The sequence below is a fragment of the Camelina sativa genome, chromosome 12, assembly GCF_030686135.1.
Source record: "Camelina sativa cultivar CO46 ecotype springtype chromosome 12, ASM3068613v1".
Lineage (NCBI taxonomy): Eukaryota > Viridiplantae > Streptophyta > Magnoliopsida > Brassicales > Brassicaceae > Camelina > Camelina sativa.
Window position 1 is genome coordinate 19,140,358 of NC_141891.1, and position 18,452 is coordinate 19,158,809.

The 18,452-nt window shown below is 39.0% G+C and overlaps 2 protein-coding genes and 2 pseudogenes across 6 annotated transcripts; 3 read left to right on the top strand and 1 right to left on the bottom strand.

The window, feature by feature from the left end:
• Positions 1 to 438: 438 nt before the first annotated feature.
• On the top strand, positions 439 to 2,584 carry LOC104732140 (imidazoleglycerol-phosphate dehydratase 2, chloroplastic). 4 transcript variants are annotated; one of them, XM_010451670.3, is made up of 8 exons: positions 439 to 932; positions 1,024 to 1,148; positions 1,247 to 1,351; positions 1,461 to 1,553; positions 1,643 to 1,717; positions 1,813 to 1,875; positions 1,987 to 2,096; positions 2,335 to 2,584. In XM_010451670.3, exons 1-8 carry the CDS (start codon positions 626 to 628, stop codon positions 2,360 to 2,362), a joined length of 906 nt encoding a protein of 301 aa, XP_010449972.1. In that variant the 5' UTR covers positions 439 to 625; the 3' UTR covers positions 2,363 to 2,584. The 4 variants fall into 4 exon arrangements, with proteins under 4 accessions (XP_010449972.1, XP_019088937.1, XP_087335185.1 ...); XM_019233392.2 differs by having other exon boundaries at positions 1,247 to 1,279; XM_087479059.1 differs by having other exon boundaries at positions 515 to 932; positions 1,027 to 1,148; positions 1,247 to 1,279.
• A 292-nt stretch (positions 2,585 to 2,876) lies between these two features.
• On the top strand, positions 2,877 to 3,732 carry LOC109127878 (F-box/kelch-repeat protein At4g14905 pseudogene; annotated as a pseudogene).
• Positions 3,733 to 13,290: 9,558 nt separating this feature from the next.
• LOC104732141 (FRIGIDA-like protein 4b) lies at positions 13,291 to 15,831 on the top strand. The gene is made up of 3 exons (XM_010451671.3): positions 13,291 to 14,564; positions 14,701 to 14,876; positions 15,023 to 15,831. The coding sequence occupies exons 1-3, from the start codon at positions 13,625 to 13,627 to the stop codon at positions 15,539 to 15,541; spliced, it is 1,635 nt and encodes a 544-aa protein (XP_010449973.1). The 5' UTR covers positions 13,291 to 13,624; the 3' UTR covers positions 15,542 to 15,831.
• A 161-nt stretch (positions 15,832 to 15,992) lies between these two features.
• LOC104732142 (ferredoxin C 1, chloroplastic pseudogene) lies at positions 15,993 to 16,750 on the bottom strand (annotated as a pseudogene). The gene has a single exon (XR_015574895.1). The product of XR_015574895.1 is annotated as a ferredoxin C 1, chloroplastic pseudogene (transcript).
• Between the last annotated feature and the right edge of the window lie 1,702 nt (positions 16,751 to 18,452).

Below are 18,452 nucleotides of genomic sequence, written 5' to 3' on the forward strand. Positions count from 1 at the left end.
ATATTATTTCGATATATAAAGCAACGTTTCCATCAATTTAACCATTTATAAGTCACCTTGTAGATTTAGAGGGAAAGAAAAAAAAAAAAAGGTATTTTAGAATACGTCATATGATTTGGTCGAGTTAAGAATTTATAGAAGCATCACTGATTATCAGTTTATCACCATCTCTCTCTCTCTCAATGCCTTTGCTCGAAGCATCGAACACGTCACACGTTGCACTTTAAAGTGATTTCGGAGACCAACCACGCTACAAGAGAAAAGGCAAACTAACATTGTTTCACTTATGTAATTATCATACCAATTCATACTTGTGCACATATAGACAAACCCTACAAGAGCCAGGGTAAAATTTTTTTTTTTTTTTTTTTTTTTTCTATTTTACTAATGGAATGAAAAAAAAAAAGGTATTTAAGAATACCTCATATGATGAGATTTATACAGTAAAACCTCTATATAAATTAATAATAATATACTCCCTCTCTGTTTCCATCAATGCCTTTGCTCTTGAAGCATCGAACGCGTCACGCGTTGCATTTGCAAATGCCTTCGCAGACCAGACAAGCTACTAGAGCAAAGGCAATTATACCTTCGTTTCTATCACTCTCTATCTGGCTACAACATAATGTTATACGACGTCGTTATTGGTTTCTACAGTAGGAAAAATCAAGTGGGTCTCTCACACACACTTGTCTTTCTTGTACCAATGGAGCTCACATCTTCGCCGGCTCAGCTTCTCAGACCACATCTCGGCTTTAGGTTTTTACTTCCTCGACGAACATCAATCGCTTCTTCTTCCTCTCCTTCTCCTCGATTCCTACGGATGGAACCTTATTCTCACCGTCCTCTTCCATCTATCTCCTCCGCTTCTCCTCCTCCTCCCGGAGATAACGGTTTTCCGGCGATTACTACATCTTCTCCAATCGAATCAGGTAGAAGAATCTCAAATCTCACTATTCATTTTTCTGATTTTTTTTTTTTTTTTTTTTTTTGACTCTTGTGTTGTTGGTTGTCGATGAGCAGCAGGTAGAATAGGTGAAGTGAAGAGAGAAACAAAGGAAACAAATGTATCTGTAAAGATCAATTTGGATGGTAATGGAGTTGCTGATAGCTCCACTGGGATCCCTTTCCTTGATCATATGTTAGATGTTAGTGTAACAACTCCTATTTGATTGCTTTTTTTAACATTTTCAATTTCATATTTGTGATTTGATAAAATGTGTGTTTGTGGATTCTTTGTGTTTAGCAACTTGCTTCACATGGCTTGTTCGATGTACATGTAAGAGCTACTGGTGATACTCATATTGACGATCATCATACTAATGAAGATGTTGCTCTTGCCATTGGAACAGTTTACTACTTAACTGCTTTTTCTCTTTGTCTTCTATATAGTAAGTTTGATAAGTTAGTAGCATTCTTTGTGATTGCTATTTTTTGTTGTTGTGTGTGTGTCTGGTCAGGCTTTGTTAAATGCGCTTGGGGAGCGGAAAGGGATCAACCGTTTTGGCGATTTTACAGCTCCTCTTGATGAAGCACTTATTCATGTTTCCCTGGTATAATACAAATCTTTGAACATATGGTGTTGCAGCTATCTAGTTTTTTTGTTTTCTTTCAGTAATTTGGAGTTCCTGGAATTTGGTAGGATTTATCAGGTCGACCATATCTTGGTTACAACTTAGAGATTCCAACTCAGAGAGTAGGAACATACGACACTCAGGTCCATGCAGTTTCAGGATTTTTCTAATTTGTGTTTTTTTTTGGTTCTTGGTTTGTTGAATCACTGTTCACTAAATGAATCTTCTCCTATTTTAGTTGGTTGAGCATTTCTTCCAGTCATTGGTGAATACTTCTGGTATGACACTTCACATCCGACAGGTACGATTCCTATCTTTTATGTTTCATAAGTCTTTTCTATATAATGTGCCGGCAGACTTTGTTTATTTCTTCGGACTATATATAATCTCTTTTTTCAATTTGTTATGACAGCTTGCCGGTAGAAACTCTCACCATATAATAGAAGCGACCTTTAAGGCCTTTGCTAGGGCTCTCCGACAAGCAACAGAGTCTGATCCACGTCGCGGTGGGACAATACCAAGGTTTGGCTTTAATTCTTAAATGCAAAACTAATCTTTTTTCAAATTCTTACCTCAGAAAAAGGCACTCACATACACATTACATGATACCTCTCATTCATCTTCCAATATTATTTGCAAGATGCCAAGTTTCATCATATAACAAAAACAGAAAAATCCTTGGCATCATTCAGTATTGGAAAGAAGCAAAATATGGCTGAGAAAACAAGTCTAACGTTTTAGGTTTACTGCATATTTGCAGTTCAAAAGGAGTCTTGTCACGGTCGTAAGAGGCGGTGAAAACAAAAGTTTCAGTATACTGATGGGAGTTCTTGAGCAAGGATCAGTTGTCTTATTTTACAGTGTCAAACCTGCTAGTGCTGGATCATTGCTCATTTGCAAAAGGTTTATGTATTTAAGATTAGCTTTTGGGAAGAAACAGTCCAGCGTTAATTTGTATTTTGTTGTTGGAGACTACTTTTAACACATAATACATGTGAGTTCTTTGTTGATCTTTAGGTGCAGAGTGATGATTTTTATCTATAGCTAATTAATTGGTTATTTCAGATTATTCTTCTTTCTTGACATTAATCTAGTAATCTGCCAGCCAGTCGTAATCTGAGTTGAAAGTTTTCGGTTTTTCGGTTTTGGTATTAATATCTTCGTATTTTATAGGTTCATGATCATATCATGAAAGCTCTGCAGTCTGCAAACATGTCTTGTTAAATAATTGACTTTAGTCATTTTGATAGAGTCTTCTGGTTGCGAGTCTTAATAGTCTTTTTTAGTCTTTTGGGATTTCTTTAGATGATTAATCTCCTAGAATAATGCTTAGAACCGTCACAGAAGAAACTAAATGAACCGGCTTCAGGGTCTTCTTCTTCGCCTCTGGTACTACTTCCTGATGAAATCGCTGTGAATTACTTCGCACGCGTCCCGAGATGTTACTACCCGGCGATTTCACTCGTCCCTTACACACTCAGTCTATCAATAGGGTCGAGGTTTTCAATTTCAAAACGCAAACTTGGGAGTCTTTTCCGAGTCTTTGTAATGTAGACCTAGACCCGCACGAGGAAGCGGGCAGTAGTATTGTTGTGCTGAATGGTAAGATTTACGGCAGATGTCATAAGACTAGTTTTGTTTACGATCCTAGAATTGGAAGAGACTTGATGTTGGTGTTACCCGAGATGATGGGGTTTTGCGTCATTGATAACATCTTTTACATGTTTTTTCATTCCCCGGACAAAATAGTTGTATATATATGATCCAATTTTTGATGGTTTGGAGTCTCGTGTTGGGTCGTGAAGATTCACCTGAGGCGTCTGAAAGTTGTACTATGGTGAATCATGGTGGACGACTCGCTATTCTGTTTGTCGACCTTAAAGAGTGTCCGGCAGAGGTTTGGTGTACAGAGATTGTATTGGAGAGGACAAAAGAGGATATGTTGGTGGGAGATTCTTGTGGTCTAGTCATGTGCTTTGACAGATTCGATTCCTTCATCATTGAACAAGCTGTAGCCGTAACAGTTTGATTATCCAATGATAAGTGTTGCAAAGGTATGCTTCTGACTCCATCATCCATGCTTTTGTGATGAATGCACGAATTACTCTTTAAAGTATATTATGATTGGAGCTTTTGCTGTGATTTTATCTACTTTCTTGCATTCAGATGAGTTTGCAGGAGCCAAGAACTGATATTATAGTTAGTTTATGTGAGGATTTGAGAGGCGACCTTTGGAATTCATATATTGTGTTCTTGTATGTTGTTGCTTCAAATATGGATGAACCGCGAAAGTAAGATGAAGCAACTTAGTAGCCGATAATCTATTGAATGTCGGAATTGAGAACCTATCTTTTGAATCTTTGGGCTAAATGCGAATACTTTTGCCAGTTCTTTCCCTTGTTTCCTGCTTGTATGCATCTTTATTGTTTGATGAAAAGTTAGTTACTCAGTGTGTTACACCTACTCGTATCACGGGTTTCTTTAAACATGTTAATCCAAGCACATCTGAAATTAAATGTGTGAATCTAATATGATTTACTTCTTCGGACCCCATAGCCATACGTCATCTATAATAATTGGTACTTGAAGTTGAAGCTTCTCACATTTGCAGTTTGTGTTGTAAAAAAAGAAAGGCTGAAATGTGATCGAGGCTGAAACGACATAGAAAACATAAAAATTGGGTGAAGGTTGTGAATAGATTAGCCTCTATAGTTATCTTGCTACGGTCATAGATTTGGACAAAGTCGATTTTTTCATGGCCTAAAACTTACAACTTAATTAAACATTTGATATGAAGTAGGCTATATATGATTCTCATATATTGAACATAATCCTTGAAATTTTTAAGATAATGCTCTTGATGCTTTTAGAAACTTGATAGATTTGGTGATATATATGTTTTTAGCTTCTTGTGCTTTTTCCCCTTTTCTTTACCCTACTCGCAAAGTGGTGACTGATTTTATTAGCCAGCCAATGGCATCTCCTTTTGCTATCTTTAAGTCACATGCAAAAGAGCTATTCAGATTTCTATGGTTGTTTTCTAGAGTAAAGAAAGTGGTAGGGAAGAGTATCTTGTGCGAATGGTTTGCCTTTAGATTGGTTGTTAATTGGTGGTTAACTTAGTCATGGGCTATATAAGTCTTAAATAATTGTTATTTTGCACTCAAAGCTTCATATATCTGTGTTGGTGACTATGGATTAGTATGAAAAATATTAATCAAATAAGAAGTAGTTTTTACCCTGTGTTGCATGCATCGAACAAAAAAAAAAGAAGAAAAGATGTTTCACCTTTTGATTTCTCTATCTCTCCCAAGTTGTTAAATAATATTATCCATTTTTAATGTTTTAGACCATTTTTCATATATCTTCAAATAGATGGCCTGAAATGGTATAATTATGGTTTCATATTTTAGTAGTTCAAGATAAAAAAGACAGGAAGAAGTGTTATGAATCATGAATGTTTTGGTTTATCATATATTATGATATTATGACCATCATTGACAATTAGGACGTTGGACATATAAATTTTTACATACAAAATGATTAAAAGCTTTAAGCTTATACAGTGTCAGAGTGTCTTAATCATGTTACTACTATAAGATTAATGTCAAATCGCTGCATACTCTGCACGACTTTAAATCATTATATCTCTCACTTGTGAATTTGAATCATCTTAATTGTTGGTGCGGGAATTAGCACCCCCAACATACCGATCTAGACCCGTTAAAGAACCGGTTATCTAAACTGGGAATTCGGCCTAGATTTGGACTTTATCTCTGAAGGCCCAGTAACACTGAAAGGCCCATGGACGAGGAGACGAATTCGGCACTTCAACTCGCCCAGCGGCTGACCTAGCAAGAAAGGAAAGACTTTCCTTATTAACTCGCCATCCAGTTAAGAAAGTCAATATATCCGGTATATTCGAATATATTCTGTAGATCTTTGAATACCTATAAATAGAGGGCAATCTTCGCATTGTAAGATCATCGAATCATTAATACAAAATCCTAAATTCTTCTTTGTTCTTGAGCAAAACCTAACTTGTTTCTCAAGAGATTTCATTTCCTCTTTTCTTGCTTACTTTGATCTAAATCCTTCAAGAGATTGTTATTGAATTTGTTTCCCTTCTAAACAAATTCATTGTGAGAAACCTCAGTTTCTACATTAATCTCACTTTCCCAGTCATTCCTGTTTCAACATGCCGGCCGGGGAAAATACTAATCACGTTTACTCCAAAACAATCAATTATTATAGTTGTCAACTCCCATTATCCAAAAAGTGCAATGTATTTCGTTTCATTTGCTTTATTCTATCTATTGTTGCAATCTTTTGTAAGTAACTAAAAGCAATAATTTCATTAGTATATCCTCATCCGTTGTTAAAAATATATATAGACTTTTCCATAATAGGGTTTATTCAGTGTTGTGGTCCAATACTGTGTGATATGGAAATTGTTCTTCTTTTAGGTTTTAATTTGTGAACGTAAGACGATAGTTATGGTATGTTCTTCTACCTAACTAGTGAGTGGTTTACAAGTTCACCTCATAAGTTGAAAAGATCCAAGTCCTTAAATCTATCTAATACGATAATTATATTTAACTATGGTTGGCCATTTTAGATTAGATGACAAAAACTACTTAAACTTTTCACATACGTATATTCCAACTATTTTTTTTTTTTAAATGAAAGAGTTGAACAAAATCTGTAACATAATATAAAACATGTTTTTGGATTTCAAAAATTTACATGTGATTTGGAGGCTATATATGACCACACATGACACACCTCTCTAACTGAGTTTTTTTTTTTTTGTTAAAAGGCTTTCAAATTAAATTAAAGGGGAAATAAAAAAGTTTACAAGGCCCAAACGTAAGCCCAATTACAGAACCACAAAGAGAAACAAAGGTGAACCAGTAATGAACCAGAGCCAGTAATGAACCAGTAGTGAACCACTTAGAAATGAACCAATAGTTAGGAGAGTACCAGTTTTATGGTTGGGCATTCAAACCGCCCATACCAGCCTCAGTAAATCATTTGAAACGTCATAGAGAGAGAAGTCGAAGTGAGGAGATCACTTATGCGATTAGGGTTTTTTACGCTGTTCTTGTCGCTGTTCTTGTCGCCGTGGCTTCCCTAGAGAACCAGAGATGAAGCAGAGATAGAGAAAGATCCGGGTTGTTGTCACGAAAGTTCGAAGCTCTGTTGCGGACAGTGCAGTCAATCTGGCGAAGTAGAAGATCAGCCGATTTGAAAGAGTTCCGATGAAGATGGTGGTTCCGCTAAGTCCAAATCACATAAACAACAGCCTGCCAAGCAATCAGAAGCAATTTCTTTGCCACACGAGTACCTCGATACTGCGAGAGAGAGTGAAGAGTCTGGGACCAAGAGGTTGACGGAGCAAAGGCGCATCTTCGAGCAATTTCCGACCATATCGACCAGCTAAAAGGACACTCAAAGAAGATGTGATCTCTAGATTCAGGCATGGAGGCACATAGAAGGCACTGAGAATCCACTGGTAGTCCCCAACTCAGTAAGCGGTCCCTTGTAGGACATCGATTCAACACAAACAACCAGGATAAAAACTTGTGCTTCGGGATTCCTCCTGAGAACCAAATGATACTATGCCAAGGAACAGTGGGATAGGTCATTCGAAGAGCAGTACAGATAGAGCCTGTGTTATGACGGTCCTTGTGATGGTCGCCAATCCACCACCTGTAAGAATCTTCTTCTTCTTCGTTTAAAGAGATCGTTGAGAGTTCTATGTGTAAGTTGACCTGTGCTTCCGATCTTGCAGGTGGAAGGTTCCAATTGCCGCGACTCCAAAGATCAGCTAAACGAGTTCCCCGACGGATGCCAGTCTGATAGAGTCCATCGCTTTGAAGATAAGTCATCATCTTACCTAACTTGCTCCAATTGTCTGTCCAGAATTGTGTTGTTTTACCATTTCCTAGTTTTACTCTGATCCAAGGGTAAACAACTTCTCTGACTTTTAGTAACTTGTTCGTTAACCAGGAGAAACGATTACTAGATTTGCGGGTCCAAAATGAGCTCATATCATCAGAGAGAACCACCCTTCGAAACCAAGCCACCCAAACCGATCCGGATCTGAAGAAGAGTAACCAGACTAGCTTGATCATGCATGATGTGTTCCAAGAGAGTAAGTCTCTCACACCTAGTCCTCCTTCTTTTTTGTCCCGTATGACTGTTTCCCATGCCACACGGGATGAGTGATGACCTTCTATCATACCCTTCCATAAGAAAGCGCTTGAGAGTGAGTTTAACTGTTTTATACACTGCTTTGGCAGGACAAAGGCTGAACACCAGAAATTTGATATCCCCGCGATGACAGAATTTAACATTTGGAGCCGTCCTGCGAAAGAGAGGGATTTTGTAGACCAGGCATTAAAGCGTCTTTTGACATGTTGAAGCAATGGAGCACAGTCAAGAAGGGTAAGTTTTTTAGTATACAGAGGTAGCCCCAGGTATCTTATTGGGAGCTGACCATGACTTATTCCAGTAGTGGTAACAATTTGGTCTATTTCAGGCTGAGAGAGACCAGACGTGTAGAAGCTAGTCTTTGGGAGGCTTATCGCCAACCCTGAAGCTTCTTCAAATTCTTTCAGCACTTGGAGGACATTCTTCACTGATGAGTCCGAGCCATCTATGAAAATCAGTAAGTCATCTGCAAAGCACAAGTGTGTCAATTTAATTTCTTCACAACGTTTATGATAGTGAATTTTACCCTCTTCAGCCGCTTTATCCAAGCAGACAGATAGACAATTCATAGCTAACACAAATAGGTAGGGTGAAAGCGGATCTCCTTGGCGTAGTCCCCTTTGCCCTTTGAAGTAACCATGAACATGACCATTGAATCCAACCGAGAAGGAAGGTGTGCATACACAGGCTTTAAGCCACCGCAGGTAGAGCTCAGGCACCTCAATCCCTCTCAAACAGCCAAAAATAAATTCCCATCTGACTGTATCAAAGGCCTTCGCAATGTTATTCGTTTTGGACCAGTCTGTGTATGATAACCATTAACTATCTCAGCTGCTAGGAGGGTATTCTCCACAAGGAGTCTACCTTTGATGAAAGCTGTTTGATTTTTTTGCACCAGATCAGGGAGGATAGGTTTCAGTCTAGCAACGAGCAACTTAGAAACAACCTTGTACAAAGTGTTGAGGCATAATATGGGGCGAAAATCAGACACAAGCGCAGCTCCTGGCTTTTTTGGGATTAAGGCGAGTATGGTGGCATTAATTGCAGACGGGAGGAAGCCTGTTTGGAAGAATCTGAGAATGTTGGCAATAACATCCTGTCCTAGTATCCCCCACGCAGCCTTGTAAAAACCTGAGGTGAAGCCATCCGGTCCTGGTGCCTTATTGGCATTTAGTTTAAATAGTGCCCGTTTGATCTCTTCCTCGGTTGGTAGTTTGATCATTGTCTGTTTTGTTTCAGGGGAACATCTATAGGAGATAATACTACGAAACCAAGAAGGTGGAGTGTTGACTGATCGCAAGACTACTGGAGCAAGAATAGATTTGAAATGATTCACTGCCATCAGGGACATCTCAAGAGGATCATCAACAATGGAGCCAGTAGGAGTGGTAAATGATCTGATTGCGTTAAAAGCATTCCTTATCTGCATAATCCGGTGAAAGTAAGTGGTGTTCAGGTCTCCCTCTTTTAGCCAGTTTATTCTTGATCTTTGCCTGAAATATGACTCTTCTATACTCCTTAAGAATTCCCATTGAGAATGAAGAAGCTTTTCTTGCTGGAACAGGTCTGCTGATGGATTTGTGAGGGCATGAACCTGCACAGAGTGTAACAAACTGTTAGTCTCTCTCACACGGTTCTGAATATCTGAGAAATTCTCTCTCGAAAGTGTTTTGAGATCTCTTTTTAGTGATTTTTGTGTTGCACTCAATGTTGACAAACAGGGTTCCTGAGGAGTTATGCTTCCAGCCAGATTCCAAGAAGATTCAACCGTAGAAAGGAATTTCGGGTGCTTGGTTAAGAAATTGAAGAATTTGAAAGGCTTGGTACCATCAGATGGGAGAGGGGCGAAGAGGTTTAAGAGACTAGGGGAATGGTCAGAGATATCAGGCGCAAGGAAGGATACGACACTATCCGGGTAAAGAGAGAGCCAGACATTGTTTACTAACACACGGTCTAACTTTATGGCAATCGGGTTAAGAGGGTTTTTATTTGTCCAGGTAAAAAGGGGACCTTGAAAACGCAGATCAAACAGTTCAAGTTGCAGGAGACAATCTCGTAGCTCCAACATGCGTGAGGTAAGATGATCAACAGTTGGGTTTGAGTGCTCTGCAGGGTGGGTGATTTGGTTAAAATCTCCAAACAGGACCCAAGGAGCGGCATCCAACATCATATCCTGATGGAGACTAAGAAGCTCACACCAAAGGTCAGTTCTTTCATCACTTAGATTAGGTGCGTATATGGCCGTAAAACAAAAACGGTGACCTCCTTGGATAGATACTTCACAGGTGAGCAAATGCTTGGACTGGTGCAACACGGACACTGAAGCTGGAGCTTTCCAGATAACAACTATTCGACCATTCTCATCAGAGGCGTGATTAGATGTATCGTTCCATCCTAGACATGCAAGGTTCATAACTTGGTTCAAATTTGTTTCTTTTATATGGGTTTCGAGTAGGGCACCAAAAGTAGGCTTATTAATAGCAAGCCAAGTAGCAAAAGGCCGATGTTTATCCTTGTCATTAAGACCTCAGATATTCCAACAAAAAGGTTTTATATACATAGGGAAGGGTTAGGGGTTAATGAGATAGAGGAAGTCCCCCTCGGGTAGGAGACTTAGCCTCAGAAGAGGAGTCAGTGGGTTTAGGAGTGGGGGAGTCTATTACCATATCAGATGGAGAAGTACCGGGGGAAGGGTTTGAGGGGATTGTGTGAGAAGTGGTTTGAGGATTGGAAGAAGAGTGTAGGGGATTAGATGAAATTGGAGTGATGGATTCAGGTAAGGGATTAGGCAATGGTACAGAAGAAACGGGTAACACTTGAGAGAGAACAGCATAAGGATTAGAAACGGTTATAGCTGGGGTGGGTAAAACAGGTGGACAGGAGATTTTTTGTGACTTATGCTTTGGAGTGGAAGGCTTAGGTGAGGTAGGCACATCAAGAGGTGAAGGGTGCAGATTGGTAGTAGGGGGAGAAATTGCAGAAGTACCCGCAGTGTTGACAGAGGAGACAGGGACTTCAGTGAGCTTTCCTTTACCCTTGCTAGCAAACTCAGTTTTTTTTGACACTTCTTTTAATATTGGCTGTTTCTTTTGTGTCCAGGAGGGAGTTACCAAGGGACAGAACTTGACGACATGCCCTATCTCGTGACAGTGAGAGCAGGTAGGCGGGACCCATGGATATTCAACTTCGATGGTAATCACTTCACCATTGTCCCGGACAACTTCTACTGATGAAGGTAAGGGCTCATTTAGATTCCTTTCTACTTTAACATGAGCAACAGACAAACTAACCAGGTTCTTGATAAATTCGTCCATTTCTTTTGGCTCTCCAACTAGACCAGCCACTAAACTAATACCTTTGCGGTGCATCAGGTCAAACGGCATGTTCTTAAGATGGGCCCATATGGGGATAGCATCAAGGTCAGTTGATTCACCCCCAGAGGAGTCCCACTGAGCAACAAGAAACATACACTCTCCGACATACCACATCTTTTTCTCAAGAATTTTTGTTCTCAGGTATTCATTAGGCACACGCACTAACATGGAATTACTAGAGTGGTTGAGATGAATCTCAAGTCGTTTTCCACGCCCCCAAATATGACTTAACACACTCTGGATGTGCTTGTAGGTGGGGAGTCGGCCTTTGAATTTACCCACAATGAAGTCCTTATGAATATATGCACCTTCTTGAAACACAGAGTCAGGGATACTTACTCGAGGTTTCCCAGTAGTAGAATAATCTATTGGGGCTAGCCGGGTGAGTGATCTATCAGCTACACTCTTGAGTTTCTGTGCTAATGTTTGTGAAGCTGGATCCTTAGCCTTTTGCTGTATATTAGCAGATGGGTCAAGGGTTTCAGCAGGAACACTAACAGGGACACTAACAGAGGGGTCAGAAGGATGCGGGGTAGCAGTGGGAGGCAAGGGGGTGGTTACAAGAGGCGATGGGGCAGGGACAGTAGCAATAGGTATGGAGATAGTTTCGCTTAGCTCAGAAGCAGAAGTGGTAGTAACCGTTTGACTTGCAAGCGGGCAATTTAAGTTCTCAACAGCAGGAGGTACTGGAACTGTAGACGAGAGAGATTGAGTTTGAGTAGACACTCCTCCTGGGAGAGAGCCCGTTGAGGAATTCGAGTAGCTAATGTAATGGCGAGCAACCTTTGGTGGCGGAGTACCAAGAAGCCCGTCAGTCTGAGCTACAGTTTTGCCCTCCGCTACAGTACCAGTTTGTGCAGATCTAGGGTTTTGACCCATACTTTTGTAGTAGGAGTTGAGGATTGCTTGCGCCTGAGGATTCACTACCACAGGTGTAGATTTATGATGAGCAGGGAGAGCTAGTATGGTTCTCTCCATGTCTGCAAAAGTGGATTGGTTGACTAGTGGGAAGATTGAAGAGGGAGAAATAGGAGAAAGGGGGGAAAGGGGAGGGAAATCCGAGAGGGAGGGGAGGGGTAAACGGTCAGGAGAGTCTGGGGGGAAGGGGGGGGACGGGTTGATCTACTCTCAACCGGAGTTGAGGGAGGAGTCTGGCCGGAAGAACGTTCCATGGGGAACCAGCAGTTCGCCATTAAAAAATGAGAGATGAAATCTTTTTAGTTCTATAATAAAAAGATTACTATGTAAATGTTATCAAATGTTATCTAACTGAGTTTGGCTCGGAATTTTTTGGTTCTATAATAAATGTTATCAAATTACTACTAATGTAATGATGTACTATTATGTAAACACACTTATAATTAGTGTAAAAAGGTTTTATTTTTGTGTGTGTGATTACTTAAACATCACGTACTAGTTGGGTCCAACAAACTTCAAGCGCATGCCTATTTCATTACACCATTTTACAAGTTGTCTTCTCCATACGTACAAATTTAATTCTTGGAATAATAATACCAACAACAACATTCTCTTCTATACTATTATACGTTTTACACAAGATTAAAAATATCGTAAAGTACAATTTTGCATACATTTATGCCGGCAATGCTTCACTGTCTTCTGACTCAACGCATGTGGTGGTCAGTGGGTCTGCCCTACTTCTTTCTCCCTCTCTTTTTTCCTTTTTTTTTTTTTTGGTTCCACCTAAACTGATACGTTAACCGACAAAACAATTCCGGTTTAGCACACCTTTTCTAAACGTCACCAGCAAGGGAAAAAAACCGACTCCCAAAAATTCAATTCGAACCGATCCAAAAACCCGGTTTGACACGGTTTCGTTTACTCAATAAAACCCGATCGATTGTATGTAGAATATGATTTATGTGTAGCTAAACCCAAGCAATACATACACATATTTGAGTCTAATGACTCTAACTAAGTTTAGATAAGTTAGATTTACAATATAATCAAGATCCAAACTAAACTTAACTTATGGTCCAATCCGAAAAACATTTAAATTCTAATCGGATTTTAAACATTCCAACCCTAAAAATTTGAAATCCAAATTACTCGAACCAATCCAAACCGAAAATCCAAAGACCTAAACGGCTAGACCTAACCCATCCATACACATCATCAACAGAAGCCTCTAATCCTACGCATTCTCCTCCGTTCACGATAGCAACAACAACCAATCAGGAATGTATAGTGGCTGGCTACTGCTGCTGCCGTCATTAAAGTACGCACGCACTCTAGATGGCTGTCATAGTATTAGTTACAGACGCCATAACACGTGTCGCTCTTCTCACTTATCCACGTCATCATTCTTCTACTTTTGCTATTTTTAGGTTTTCTCAGTCCCCTTCTTCTTCACTTTGTTTAACCATTCCTCTTCTTCTCTGCTAAAATCGAACCGAACTTTTTGAGTTTTGAGTCTCTTCACCGTCCGATTAACCGGAGATGGAGTCGTCCCCCGATCCAGGCGAGTTGGTTGAGTCAGCTCAGCCGAGTTTCTTTGAGTTTCAGAAGCAGGCGTCACTGATGACGAGCTGTAATCTTCTGTGGAAAGAGCTCTCTGAACATTTCACTTCGATGGAGCAGAGCCTGATGAAGAAATCTGAAGCTCTGAAACAGATGATTGAAACTTTAGATAATCAGACTCAGACTTCCATTGAGTTGCTTAAGCATCGTGAGGTCACTATAGACCACAGCGTCGAGATCGCGTCGGGGAAAGTCGAGGAACGAGCTAGAGCCGCGTTGGAATCCCTGGAGAAAGCTAGAGACGGTGGTGATACTGCGACGGCGAATGATAATAATGATGATACTGGAGAGGTTGACGACGGCGACGGCGAAGGGATTCTATCGGCGGCGCTGAAATCGATTTGTTTGAAGATGGACGCGAGAGGATTCTGGGGTTTTGTGATTGCGAGGAAGAAGGAATTGGAGAATCTCCGGTCGCAGATTCCGGCGGCGTTGGTGGATTGTGTGGATCCGCCGAAGTTAGTGCTCGAGGCTGTATCTGAGGTTTTTCCGGCTGATAAAAGAGGCGGTGGTGAGAAAGTGAGCAATGATTTTGGATGGGCTTGTGTGGTGATTTTGGAGAGTTTGATTCCAGTTATGGTTGATCCAGTGATGGGGAAGTCGAGGCTGCTTGTAACTCCGAGCGTTAAGGAGAAAGCTAAGGAGATTGCTGAGACGTGGAAGGCGAGCTTGGAAGAGAGAGGAGGGATAGAGAATGTGAAAACACCTGATGTTCATACGTTTCTGCAGCATCTTGTGACTTTTGGAATTGTGAAGAAGGATGATCTTGCTCTTTACAGGAAGCTTGTGGTTGGTTCAGCTTGGCGGAAACAGATGCCTAAGCTTGCTGTTTCTGTTGGTTTGGGTGACCAAATGCCTGGTAACTTTTCTTTGCTACTTCTTGTTTAGTACATAATGTTCAACTTTATGGAAGCTTATGATATTGTTTCATGAGAACTTGTGAGTATTATCTGCAATGGAGAGTGATGGTTTTGGGTTGTTATGGTTTTACACAGATATGATTGAAGAGTTAATCATCAGGGGACAACAGCTTGATGCGGTTCACTTCACTTTTGAAGTTGGTCTTGTACACAAGTTCCCTCCTGTTCCTTTGCTCAAAGCTTATCTGAGGGATGCCAAGAAAGCAACAGCTTTAATCACAGAGGATTCTAACAATCCTGGCCGATCTGCGGTACTTGCCTTCATTTGTGTTTATCTGAAATCAGTTTCAAGTTTTTTCTTTTCTGGATCCGTTGCAGAGGTTTTTGTAAACTGTTTCTTCCGTGGACTCTCTTAGAAATGTGTAAACCTTCTGACAAGTTGTTAATATTTTCCTAGCATCTTGTGGCGCGCAAGGAGCAATCAGCACTCAGAGCAGTCTTAAAATGCATAGAAGAATACAAACTCGAGGAAGAATTCCCTCCCGAGAATCTCAAGAAACGGTTGGATCAGCTAGAGAAGACCAAAACAGAGAAGAGAAAGCCAGCAGCCATTCCCGCCAACAAGAGAACCCGAGCAAGCTACAACGGTCCAATGCCACCAGCGAAAGCAGGGCGTATCACAAACGCATATGTCTCCTCCTTCCCACCTCCCCCACCAACATTCATCAGATCCCCAAGCCACTCTCCTCAGTATGGTGTACCAGCATACACCACATCCCCACCTACCATCTACAACAACAGGAGCCCTCCATACCAATACTCACCTGAGGTGGTTCATGGATCGTATCAAGCTTCTCCAATCAGTTATCCTGTAGCATATGGTACATACTGCAGTACGGTGGCTGCTCCACCCCCTCCAGTTTACCATCCTCACCCGCACCACCAGCACCACCATATTCAGCATGCTTACTACTGATTAGACAATGACAAAGGAAAAAAAGAAGATGGTAAGTAACCAACCACTGATCCCTTGGTGTCTCTGTGTCTACGTTTTGTCTCTACGTCGTTTATTGTAATCTCTCTTTCTTTCAATCCTGAAATTTGTAGCTTAACACTCCCACTCTCTCTGGCTCTGAATTAGTAGTATTCTACCCTCTTGTGTGTTTATTAATTTGAACTATACATATAATCTCTTTACTTTCCTAATGTTTCAATCAACAAACTATTAGTTCAGTACTTAAAGATAGATTCCTCTTTAATCAGAAATGCTCTGTTTGTTACATGTCTTCGCCTTGATTCATTTGCTACCTTCTCTCTGGCAATATAAATGGAGTAGTCCCTTATGCTGTTAGACTCTACTTGGATAAGGCGTTTAGGCCTAAACTTGTACTATTCATTTTGCAATTTCGTATAATGGACTCGAGGAATCAAAGGCAAAACTTGTAACTATGGATTATGTTATGTCTGATACAAATGTACATCACTTTATTTCCCCTTATCCATCCAAATTGCAATGTTTAAAAAAAAAAAAAAAAACCATTTTCTTGTTTGAAAATTCAAGATTTCAAAGTCTCTCTAGCAAAGATTCGTTACAAAAACAACACCAAAAAGGACCGAATTCAATCAAGAAGATGGATTGATTAGTCGTTGGCAGTGGCGAGCTGGAGAGACAAGAGCTCTTCTTCAGGGATCATCTTAATGTGACAATCAGAAGTTGGATACGAAGCACATAGAAGCGCGTAACCACGTTCCACCACATCATCACTCAGCATCCCACCGCTCTGATCCACCGTTCCGGTCACAAGCTTAGCCGGACAAGTCATACAAACGCCGAGGTTGCAGTCGTAGGGGACATCAAGGCCTGAGTCAATAGCCTTAGATAGAATCGTCTCGTCCGGTTCAACCTCCAATTCCGTCGTTTTGCCGTCGTGCTCCACCACCACTTTATATGACCGAGCCACGATCCTTCCGGCGGAGCTGAGAAAGTTCCGGCGATTTGTTGTTGCTGAGAGTGTGGCGTTACGGAGTGGGATTGAAAAAGGTTTGGAGAGATAAGGTTTACAAAGAGAGATTGTGGAAGTTTGAGAGAGAGGAAGAGTCGCCATGAGAGACAGAGACAAAAGAGTTCTTGCGTTGAGTGAGAGTGATGAACTATTTGTGGTCTCTACGGAGATAACTTCAGATAACGTTGATGATTTATTCTGGATAGCGGTCTGCATAAGAACCGAACCGAACTACACATCAAACCGGAATTCCTCTTAAATCGTTTTTTCACCCATGCATGGTTTAGAATATACCAGTCGTGAATAGTATTTTACCGAACCTTAATCCAGAAATATTAAGCCATTGAGATTTAAGATTTTCATCGAAGCTCGTCCTCCTCCAATATAATTTGGATTTTAAGGGTTTTAACTCGAAAATAAAGATCTATGAATTTTAGCTCAATTTAAAATAGAAAATTCTAAATTTCAAGAAAAATTAGAAATCATTATTTTATTTTGCCGAAAAAATTAATAATCAATAATATTATTGAAGGAAAAAAAAAAAGGTTGGATATGCTTTAGAAATCAGGAAATTATCGATTAGGTGCAGATATAAGGAATTTCATTATAATATTTTACTAATATGCAGACTTTTATATGTACATATATTTTTCTTAATAACCAATTGATTTTTTGTTTAATAATAAAATTGGTTTTGTGTTAAAGAAAAAGAATTGGTTTTTTTACTCAAGGTCAATAGAACATTGTAAATTCATCGATTTCTTATTCCAGGGTGTATTTGTATTTACTTTATGGATCTAGATAGTTATGGGGTAAACATTAGGTTATGCAAAAATAAAAACTAAACGAATTTTAATAAATCTAACAACAAAATACTTGATAAGTTTTAGAGTAAAATTTCTCATATATATAAAACTAAAATTGATTATATTAATGGAAATATTGATGAAGAGATGATGAGAAATAAAAAAAATGAATAATTTCATTGACTGTATTTTTCTCGTAATCTATGATCCAAGAAATTATTATGCTCATGATTCAAATGCTATATATATTTAAAAAAAAAAATAGTAAGAGAATATTTTTATTTAGTTACTATAAAAGATCCCAAAAAATTAGTAAGAGATTTTATTTCTTTGTATACAATTTTTTATCAGACTGAAATTAGTAAGAGACTAAAAATTTAGCACATCAGATTGAAAAACTATAGAAAATGAACAAATTAGAGATTATACATGTTATATTACTGTTTGGATTGAATTACAAACATAGATTGTACAAAATAAAACTATAAATAAAATCGTATATTTCAAATTATATTTTAGAATTTTGATATACAAATAAAATTATATCAGTATAATAATGATAATATAGGAAATATATATATTTGATACCATTAATGGAGTAGGATTATCAATATTATTTATTTAATTTATATACATATCTATATTTTTTATCTCAACTACTTATATATTATATTCATATTACCAATTGTCTCGAATGATTACTCGTACCAAAAAAACATAATGATGAGATCGATAGATTTAAACTACTAATATTACCTAAAATAGTTTATAATTCAATTTCTCTATCCAATTAGTTCTTTGAACTGATTATGTTGTTGACAAAAAGAATAAAAAAGTTTGGGATAGAATATTTTTTCACATCTCGAACTAGTTAACTCCTCATAATTACAACATAGATGTGTTGCTAGCATTTTGTCGTCCTTCTGGCATACACTATTAAATGTTTTTTTTTTATCAAATATATTATTAAATGTTTTACCTATAAAAAGACACTAAAATTTTGCTTTTTATTGCAAAAAATTTATCAATCTTGATGTATATTTCTTAATTTTACTAGGTAAGCGGCATGTGAGTTGAC